Source organism: Acanthaster planci, linkage group LG03 (assembly GCF_054643075.1).
Source record: "Acanthaster planci isolate LZ-2023a linkage group LG03, COTS_SCS, whole genome shotgun sequence".
NCBI classification, from domain to species: Eukaryota; Metazoa; Echinodermata; class Asteroidea; order Valvatida; family Acanthasteridae; genus Acanthaster; species Acanthaster planci.
Window position 1 is genome coordinate 17,929,503 of NC_141779.1, and position 10,717 is coordinate 17,940,219.

The 10,717-nt window shown below is 39.9% G+C and overlaps 1 protein-coding gene across 3 annotated transcripts in view; it reads right to left on the reverse strand.

Moving 5' to 3' along the window:
- LOC110973031 (uncharacterized) overlaps positions 1–9,975 on the reverse strand; it is a 39,245-nt gene extending 29,270 nt beyond the window's left edge. For all 3 annotated transcript variants that reach the window (XM_022223436.2, XM_022223434.2, XM_022223433.2), the window contains exon 1: positions 9,670–9,975. In XM_022223436.2, coding sequence (XP_022079128.2) covers positions 9,670–9,763 — 94 coding nt within the window. In that variant the 5' untranslated portion in view covers positions 9,764–9,975. The remainder of the gene's footprint in view (positions 1–9,669) is intronic.
- Between the last annotated feature and the right edge of the window lie 742 nt (positions 9,976–10,717).

The window sequence follows — 10,717 nt, forward strand, 5'->3', positions numbered from 1 at the left end:
GTGAATATAATGCACAAAGAAGATCAGCAAGTCCAACAGATAACATACATGTACCTGCACCCGTAGTTACCTTCCTAAATTCTCCAAAATCCCTGGAAATATCCAGGTGAATTTTGAGGGTCTGATGAGAAGGTACTTGTACACGTAAGGATTGATGAAAAATGGCATTTTATTGAAGAATGGCGGTTTGAGAATTGCAAGAGGGTTTGGATAATCAAACTTTGGGAAAAAAAGGGAACATGTTACAGACTACAGTGTATTTCTTGGTGCGTTTACAAGGTGACCAAATTCGTTTTCAAAAACATCATCAAGGAACTTTCACATGTTACCACTGAGGTAAAAAATGTAAAGTAAGTTGTACCAGTAGCTGATATTACAGAGACAGCTGCAGTAAAAAATGTTTAAAAGGTACAGTACATGTAGTTGACAAAACAGGCAGCAACACAGACAGCTTAAAACTGCCTAAAATGGAAATTCTGTTCTGATTGTGAGCAAGAGCATGAAAATATCCCCTACAAATTGGCCACAATGAGAAAATAAACAAAGAAGAAGGCTTTTGGGGGGGGGTTTACCAACAGCAAAATATAGCCTATAGGTTTCCCAAAACATAAACTGGGCCATGCGAACCAGATGCATCAATGGGTTGGGGCAGAGCATACACGTAGAATGCCAACCAGCATACCGAGCAGTCAGTGAACTGTACGCCCTCTGGTCATTGCCCTAGCAGAAGACATTGCCCTCAAAAAACAAGACAGGCTACTGATCAACTGGACAAGGCCCCCGGCAGATTCAAAGCTCCGATGCCTTACGGGCAACTTCCAACCCCCCCTTCACCCTCAGCTTTTAATAAAAGCATCCATTTATCACAGGATGCCAAAAAATTGCAATGATTGAGTGATTCTCCCTTGTGCTTGAAAAAAGAAATTACAAAAAGGGATGTCAATGTTGGAAGGTGGCAGATATTCCAAGAAAGTTTTTAGGTCACAGGTAGTTTTGATTGCCCTTTCTTGCCTTCAAGTCACAGAACCTTGTTTGTTAACCATTAAACGTTTTTCCACAAGCACCTTTCTTCAACTTAATTCTCTACACTCCCCACCTTCCACCACATCTCGTAAAACATATCACCACCTACACCCTCTTCTCTGGCGACATTTCAAGTATTTACTCTATTCCTCAATGCTTCCCCCCCCCAAAAAAAAAGAGACAGTAAGGTAAACGATCTTCCACTTCTGTTCTTGGAAAAGCCAAACTCCAATCCAATTATGAGAGCAAAATTAAAGAAAAATTCATATCCCTCCTCATCATGTGTGACCATGCAGAGTGGAAATCACCCAAAACTGGCTGGGCTTTCTCTTTCAAACACCTAGTCACCAAGATTGGGACATCATCCATAGAAATGATGAAATGTGTACAGCACTTCTTTAATTTGGACCTTTTGTGACTGACTTATCTACATGTACCCCGCAGGAATATCTCAGTAAAAAAGCTAAATTCCGTTTCAAAAGAGGAATTCCGTTCATTCCATTTTCTATCCAAGCGGAAAATCATCCACCCTCCCAGATGCCTGGACTAGAAACTCCCAAAAGAGGAAACTGGGGGTAATTTCATGCCGTTTTACACCAATCCAAAGCAGGCTGATGATATACTCCCTCCCCCTTCGGCAAGATGGGGAAGGGAAACCTTATAAATTAGGTACAGAGCCATCGGTTGTTTACTACTGTGGGGTGCCTAAATGTAAAGCATGTACAGTACAGGTGGAGCAGCGGAGAACCAACTGCTTCCAATATGGTTGAACAGGAAGATGGAATCTGATATAACATAAGTACAGACTCATTCCTCCACAAAGCCATAAAGTAAATGTACCAGTAGTTTGCAAACGGACAGACACCAGGACATTTTTTGAAATTTGTTTTCAAAATTGTCAAATCAAGTCTGCATGTACATGTACACGTACGTACACTGTATGTACATGTACATACTGGTTAATGTAAGGGGAACATTGTAGGGCTGTGCCGAATATCAGTATATCCGAATATTCGATCCCTTGTTGAATATTTAGATATTTTTCAAATTTGAATACCCAAATGCAAAATTAATAAAAAGGAAAGGAAAATTTTTCTTTTGTTTTAAATGAGAAAAATTGTACCGTGGAGGCTTGTTTCAAGCAGATTTAACAAAAGAAAAGCATCAGGATTCTTACAACGATTGAAAACGTACCGTTAATTATGCATTAACTAATTTAAAAAGAATAGAAATTTTCAACAGGGCAAGAAGCCTTGTTCATCTCTTAAATAGGGCCTATTGCTAAACTGTTGCCGGAGGTACTCCTAGATATGAGAAGCTATTGATCATAATGTACAATTTGTGCGTTCTTGCGACGGATTTGTACATGGTTTGTTCATCAACAATCTGCCGGTCGGTATGACCGAATGTTCCGATATTCGATCAAATTGAAGGTCCAATATTCAAATAGTGAATTATTAACTCAGCCCTAGAACATTGAAAAACATATTCTGTAAAACCCCAAACTCCAACTGAAAGATTGTTTCATAAATCGAGGAAAGAGCATCATACATGTAGCCCGTCTGCAAAATACAATTCAGTTATGATACCCGGTACATGAGCATGAAACAAAAATAAAACACATCATCCACAAATACCCCCGGTATGTACAGTGTACCAGTGCATGAGTTTACAATGTAAGTGCAAGATCCCACATCTTGATCTGATATTTTTTTTTAAATCTTGAACAGTATATGTACTGGTACATGTACATGTATCTTTTTAATTTAATCCAAGACCCATCTGGACAGGTACAGGTATGCTTACTGGATCACTTAATTTATTTACCAGACAAGTGAGTCAACAAACTGTGTCTCACCAGGCCCGGTCTCACCACATGACATTGATACATCCACTTCATAAACTCCAATCCATCAACCCACACTTTAAACCAACCAGACCCAGTAACCGCAAATGTTTTCCCATACTACACACAAACACCCCACCCCAGCTACACACACATAGACACACCACCCACAACAAGCCCCTGGGGAAAACCCAGGAAGTAAACCAAGGGCCCTGGTTTTTTGGTCAATCCAAAAGGTGTTTCAGTTTACCATTTGTGAAAATTTGTGAGAATGAACAAGCAGTACTAACTTGGGGAGGGGGGTGTCTGTGGCTTCATGAGTTGGAAGAGACACAAAACACCATGTACAATGTATATTACCTCTTCATTTTCCCGACACAACGATGAAGCCTTATGAAAAGACATTTTCTGTATGGTGAGGAGATTTACATGTAAGCACCAGATTTTGATAATTGTTTTTGATAGATTTTGATGTTGTTTTCCAACTTCACAACTTTGGTGAAGTGCTGACTTAGCTTAAATGTTGAATGCGCGTACATCTAGAAATTACAAGCAAAATACAGATTAAACTACAAGTACATCAAGTTACTTACAAAAATTTTAAAAAAAAGAACACCCCCCTCCTTCCAAAAATTCCTTCCATGTCCAATTCATTTCTCATTTGCAACCAAAAAAGAAATATGTTTCATGCACACCAGTATTTTGGTTTCTACTCCAACGATAAACTACAAAATTTGTTCAAGTGGCTTACAGAAAGCCAATTACATACCAGTCTGTGGTATGAGAGGACAGCCACCTGCACTAAGTGGGCCGCACCTTCACGGCCCCATGGGTCACCAGCCAACACCGCAGTCCCTAACAAAACAGCCCCTGTAATGTAGTGTAATTTCACAGGGGGGATTCTGCCAGTCATACCTATATTTAAAGACTCATTTTCTTTTCTCTACAACCCCCCCAGCTCCTTTTTGGTTGTGTGACAGGAAAAATGATTCCCTGGTCATGGAATGGTCTCTGTGGAGTGGTCATCGGGATGAGGCATGAAACTGTATTTTAAGCTATAGTAGATAAGTTTTTGAACATGGAACAAAGTTCCTCCGACTTAAATGCTGCTGTAACCTGTAACTTCCTTATTCTGAAACAGTCTTCAACTACAGTGAATCAGAAAGAACAGGCCATCTTCAGATTGTGAAACTACTGACAGGTCATACAGTAAGGTCCACAAATTGTGCAGCGATTGAGTGATCATACCCAACAGACATCCACAAGTTCCTGTAACTTGGGCACACTTAACAGTACTTTGACCAATTTTTTTTTGTTTAAAAACAAACCTGTTCTCATTTTGGCTTCTCATCTGAATGCAGTAAGAGGGACACGGCCCTATGCCTCCCTCTCCCAACACGCTGGTCATTCTACAGATTCTCAGCTGTATCCTGTTCTTCTGTACCGGTACAGTCGATATGAAAATTTGGCAAATCTGAACCTCTTGAATACGGGGATTCACAATGGTGTGCCTCCAAGAGTTTGCAACGTGTTGACCAATACCAGTGCGTGAAATCTGTCGACCCTCTCCAAACACGCATTGGGTGGACAGATTTCTCGCACTGTGACTGGTCAACACGTTGCAAACTCTTTCACTATTGTGAATACCCGTATTAGGAACAAGTCTGCGTGTTTATTGCTTGGGAATGAAAACGTAGTTTGACAAACGAAGATCACTTTGATTTGCCATGTTAACTTTCCTCATTTCATATTTTTTAAAATGTTAATATTTTTATGATGAATACGCAGCCATCACTGGTAAATTTAACTTAACAATATTACAGGCTACAAGTAGACAGCACCCTCTTTGATGTGTAAACAGTACACAAGTAAGCCTCTGAAGGTAATTAAATTCCCATTAATTCCAAGTAGGGTTGGTGGTCTAGTGGACAGCGTGCAACTGTTTTCCTTTTTTCATCCCTCCAAAATAAGATTTTTTCTTCTTTTGTTATTATTTTTATTTTTTGACTCTAACATTTAATTGCAAATGTTCACATTTTCTTTTTTTCAGATTTTCTGATACCTGGCTCTGGAGGATTATTTTAGGGAAAAAATATTGTAAGACGGTCCGATTCTCACCTTGTGAATATGAAGTCAAAACAACTACCAGGTACATGTATGCTGGCGCAGAACCAGACTAAGATTTGTCAGGAAAGAATTATGGTTCCCCCTAGAAACAGTTACTGTCGATGATATACGCCCAGCAAAATATTGTTCAGTCAAATTTGCCAGCGACGGCTAAATACCTACTGCCTTATGTTTTCCATTCAATTTCAAGTAAAACTTCGGTGTATATGTATTTTCATTTTTTTTTTCAAATAAACTACAGTATCAAACAGTAGTAGTAACAGGCCTAAAGTTCTACAAGTAAGAGCGACCACTTGAGGTAATTCTTCAATTACCGGTACAGGTAGCCCTATGATGTTTCTGCTCAATCATATTGATACAGTAGGCGGCAGCACCCAGATGACTACAGTTAACATAATAACAAGTCAAATGACTGGTACACGATTTGGGCATACAGTACATGTACATAACTGAAGTACAGTACCTGTGCAATACAAGCCTATGGTTGGAAAGTACTCCATTTACGGATGCCACTAATTTTTCCCTGCTGTGTAATCTTATAATTAGCCATCTGAAAGCCATAAAAGTTCCTCAAATTTAACACTGAGTGAAAATATTAATGTTAGTAGGTTTTTCAAAATAGAATTTTCTAGACCAGTCTGAGTCTCATGCAGTTTGTGCATGGAGTGTTAAACAGCATCCGCGTTCCTCCATCATGGTGTAAGCCTAAGGCCTACAGAACTCTTCCCATATGGTTCCAGTAGCTGATAGTTACCTTCACACAAGCTATGTCCATACATGTACTGTATTTGTACACTTCAGTATCCTTGATCCTTCTACCGGTATTTCTGTGCACCTAAGGCTTGAAACAAGATTTCTAGAAAACTACAATGTAGTTGAAATTTTTTTAGCGGCGATTTTATTTTTACAACTCACATTCTGCCATCGAAGAAATTCACATAAAAAAAGTTATGTCTTTTTGTGACCAGGAATAGGCAGCTTTTAGTGGGTTCGACCACATGAGAGTGTAAAAATTCCAGCTTAAATCTACTGGTACGCAGCTGGCGCTCTTGGTAATCTACGGTGGCCAAGACATGCTACACAAGATATATTTATTGAAAGGGTGAGTCCCGGTGTTTGGCATTGTAACAGCACATATTCTCCGAATTTTTAAAGCAACTTGAACAGCTTCAAACTCCAAATCTCCCAGTAGTCATTTCCAGTTCATTTGAATACCTTTCTTACATCGGTAACAGGGAAATGAATTTTAACAAAGAATTGCATTTTTACCTGTTATAACATGAGGTTCCTTGGTCTGTCAATATTTAACATTCTTGCATAATAAATTACAAGTAAAGTCCCTTAATGTGTCCTTTTCTTCCTATGTCTGTTTGACAACACTAAATATGGCACCCCATTTCCTCTAGTTGTCTGTCTTCTCTTCTGCACACCCCGTGGCTTCACATTAACCACCCACATGTATCCACCTTGTCTCTAAATCCCCCTCCAAAAATAACATCTGTAATCATACATGTAATTATGAATAAATGAATTTCAAAAGAAGACAAATAGCCTTAATGTCCTTTGAAAACACTTTCCTGTGTCTGGTACACCTAATTGCAATCCCACATTTACTGTCGGTTCTTTGTTATTTACCCCTCTGCAACCACCATCACAAGTTAGTGAACACCCCCCATCCCAATCCACACCCCCTTCCCACACCCTTGGGTTTATGTCTGTGCCCTTTACGCGATGATCAGGTTGGCAAATGTCCCATCCCACAACTGCCTTTATTCATGAACATTGGTAATCCAGTGTCAAACCAAGTAATCTACATGTAGCTCTCCTCATCTGGGAAGAAAAACTAGAAATTTAAAACTAAAAATGGTTCCATTGCCAATATTTATTCATATTCACTAGCCTGACAAAATAAAAAAAAATAAACATTCTAAACTTTAAAAAATAAGCGAAGGGTCCTATTCGCACCCTTGTAGTGCTTCACTGAGTCAAATAATTTTAATGACATCACGTGACACGTTAAAAGTACAGGTAAGCACTAGACAATAGAGGGCAAACTGTTAGATGACACAAAGATTTTCCGTTTATTCCTTTTACACATAAACTAGGATTACAGGATTAATTTCCAATATTTTGAGGTCTTTTACAAAACATTTGAACATAGACAAATGAAGTGACGGTTTGCTTTTCAATAGCACGTGCGTCTGTAAAATGTTAACTGAAAGGTGAGTGTGTACAAACAGAACTGCATGGATTTAGGGGGCCTGACAGTACATGTACACACAACATTAAACATGTTAGGCTAGTCACATGTATGTTACACCCCAACTATAGCGTCTGTTCCAACTATTCATGTAGTTGGGAGAGTCCTCTCCTAGCCCAGGTTGGACGTCGGGGGTCTAAGAACTGTGTACAAAACAACCACAAATTTGGTTCTAATTTGTTCTTGGTTTACCTTGTTGAAGAAACTAATTTTCATGTTTACAAGTTCTTCGTGGCCTTATCTATCCGTCTGGGGGTTTAGGAATTTCAGAATGAACCATGGACGTACCAGTAACGTAGACATAATTCATCCATTCTCAAGTTGCAAAGTGCCCGCACGTGGAAACCGAGCTGCGTGCACACATTTCCAATGAAGGTCTGTTGCACGCCTGCTACACAGAGGCCGTGACTGATACCTGGCTTTCACCCACATGCCGTCGAGCCGATAAAAAATTGCAGTTTCTCTTTTGTCGGATCAGGGCTTCAAACTGACCAATTAACCCCCATTGGTTACCCCTAAAATGTTCATATTTTGTTCTGCTTTATATTTCGGTTTATAAACATAAATTTGTGACATAACCTGCTATTTTATAAGAATAACCTCGGTTAGCGTAGAGGCCTTGGTTTACGCAGGGTTCTTGTACGGGAATAAGTTCATCAATGATCTCTCTTTGAAGTGTTTAACATGATTAATTTGTTCATAGAGTTTTATTGGTTAAAGATGTATACTGTACATGTACATGTATACACAATATTGTAGAGATCTGATTGTCATTAAAATGAAACAGTAACTTATTTTGAAAATGGAGGAATAAAGAAGAAGACTACAATGCGGGCATGTTGATTGTGATGAACAGGCAAGAACGATGCTATACTGACCGGGAACACAGTATGCAGAGGCAGTACTGGAGCGCTCACGTGCAGAAAGTAGCGATCATGCACAAATCGTGCTGTTGATCGGCCTTTCCTTTTTATTTGTAAACTAAACATACAATAAGCAGACTGAATTGGTAGCTGGCAGTGATGAGTTGGATTTTAGAGCAATGGACAGATAGCTAGACTGTGTCGAAGTTTTTAAAATTTTCGTAATTCATAATCATATGGTGGGGGGCTGAGAGATGCTCTCTTAAAACCCTCAGCCTCAGGTAGGCCTACATCAAACAGCTAGAAACTCAAATTAATGAGTACTATGTAATTGTTTGGAGTCCTCTGTAATCATAAGTGCCTTCCGATATTCTAGTCAATGCTTTCACCAGTGAAGAGATGTCGCTGAATAGTTTTGTCAGTGGCCTTAACATTCATTGGCTTGGGAGGTTGACGTTTATGGTCGTGCTGGAGCTTTCTGGTTATCGGGTGATGGATCCCCAACAATGTGCAATTTCAAAATACTCAATCTCAAAATAGGTGATTTTTCGTTTTTAAATTCAGGCCCAAGAGATCATTGATTGTTAATCGCCATTATTGACTCTCATATCAGTCTAGTCTATAAAAAAATACTTATCTGTGCCAGCGCATTTCGGAAAAGTTCTCCATCTCTAAAAAAAAAGCATTTGGTATAACTTTTAAAATGGGACAAATCAACAGATACGAGTAAATTGCTAGCAACAGAAATGTGCCAAAGCCTTGCTGGATTTAATACCCTCTCCCTTCGACACGGAACTGCCGGGAACCCCTTAACTACTGTACATGTATATCGAATTTTGTGAACACTTTTTGTCTGTCTATTTTAAGTCCACCTGTTAACACATACATGTAGTACATGCTAAAAAAAATTTTGACGGCTCTTCCATGTCAAGACATCTAAACTGCTGCCAAAGTTTTGGAAGAGCCCATTGGTACATGTAGTGTCTTATCGCTCAATCTGCGTATTACATATGTCTTGACATGGAACAGCCGTCGAGACAATGAGGGATCAAGTGATGTAATGTTCAATGACCTTATTTTAAAGATGGCGACTGTGAGAGCGAGCCCGTTAGATTTAATGGATAAAGGCAAAAAGACTGGAAAATACCTTAATAACGAGAGTGAAATCATTCAATAAATGGTTTTTAGAAAGTGGAAAGGTCAAGAATCATGTTCGTGTGCAAAAGAAATTGCGCCCACAACGATAAGTGGGTGCGCTGAAATGTTCAATACGCCGATACAAAATTGCGTATATGGATGTGTGGCTAAGCCTAAGGATGGATCGGGAGCGAAAGTCCGTGCCACACTAGTGGGGCTAGACACAGGCACACTTGACCTCTGCGCTACAGTTGCAACTATAGGCCTAGTTGAGGGAAGAATTCCATATACGAAGTTCACTGTAATATCGCGTAATTGCTAGACGTACATGTACCGGTACGTACTGTAAATTTAGGCCTAGGCCTTCATGTAACGCTCTGGCATGTCTACTCAATAGCTCAAGTAAAACTTACGACCACTTTCTTTGTCCCAAAGTTTCATAAGAAGGGAATCACTTGCAGAATCATCTGACGGCAGGTTGTAATAGAAGTCCCCATGGTCCATCATACTGTTCTCTGTGTATTTTCATGAATTCTGATGACTTGGGTTTCAACGTAAATTATGTCTACTTTTCCTGTCCCAGTAAGGAAGCAAGCAAGATGCCATCATTCTTGGACGGGCCGTTTTACATGTACATGCACTGTGTACATATACATGTACATGTACTCGCGTGTGATGCACTGGCAATGGCTGGCTGGGTCCAAATAGAGTCCAGGCTGCGGATCGGACATGTCGAACACGATGACAACAGACCTAGCCGTTGCTTTTCAAGCCCTTTTCGGAAACGGCTTAGACCGTTTTTCAATACTCAGCTTCGTCTCCGTTCAGGTTCGTCTACGAAACCAATCCCTGATTGTGGACTTGAAGTGTTTAAATTAAATCAAAGTACTATAATTGTTGGCACTTTTGCATCTTACTTGATGTTTTGTAGCACTATCAGACTTGCCGTTTCCCTTACAACTTTAAAGCCAGGTTGTAAAAACCAGTTCAAGTCTCCGTTAGAGCCGAATCGAGTATTGGAAAACGGCCTTAGTACGGCACTACCAGTTACCTAGTCTTAGCCCAAGACGTCAGTGATCGATAGTTGTTTTATTTCTGTTGAAGAGCGCCCTCGCACAACTAGTTTTTAATTACTCTCACTAATTATGAGTCGATGGGGTGCACTATGGAGGGTACTCAGTTACTAAAAGCTCAGCAATCACGTATTTTAGAGCACTGATTTGATATTATATTCTTGTCGATATTCTGATCACGGTGCTACGCAGCCCTTCCACATTGCACTATGCACGGTGTCCGCTAACAAGCACTAACGTCTAGAAATCAAGACTACCTGTGACTGAGCCCATGGATCTCTATTACAGTCTCTATCTGGAGATCAATGACTGAGGCCGTGTCCGAAACGGGCTTCTGGAGCTACGGCTAGGTCTATTGTCTACGCGTCTCGACACATTTCCAATGGAG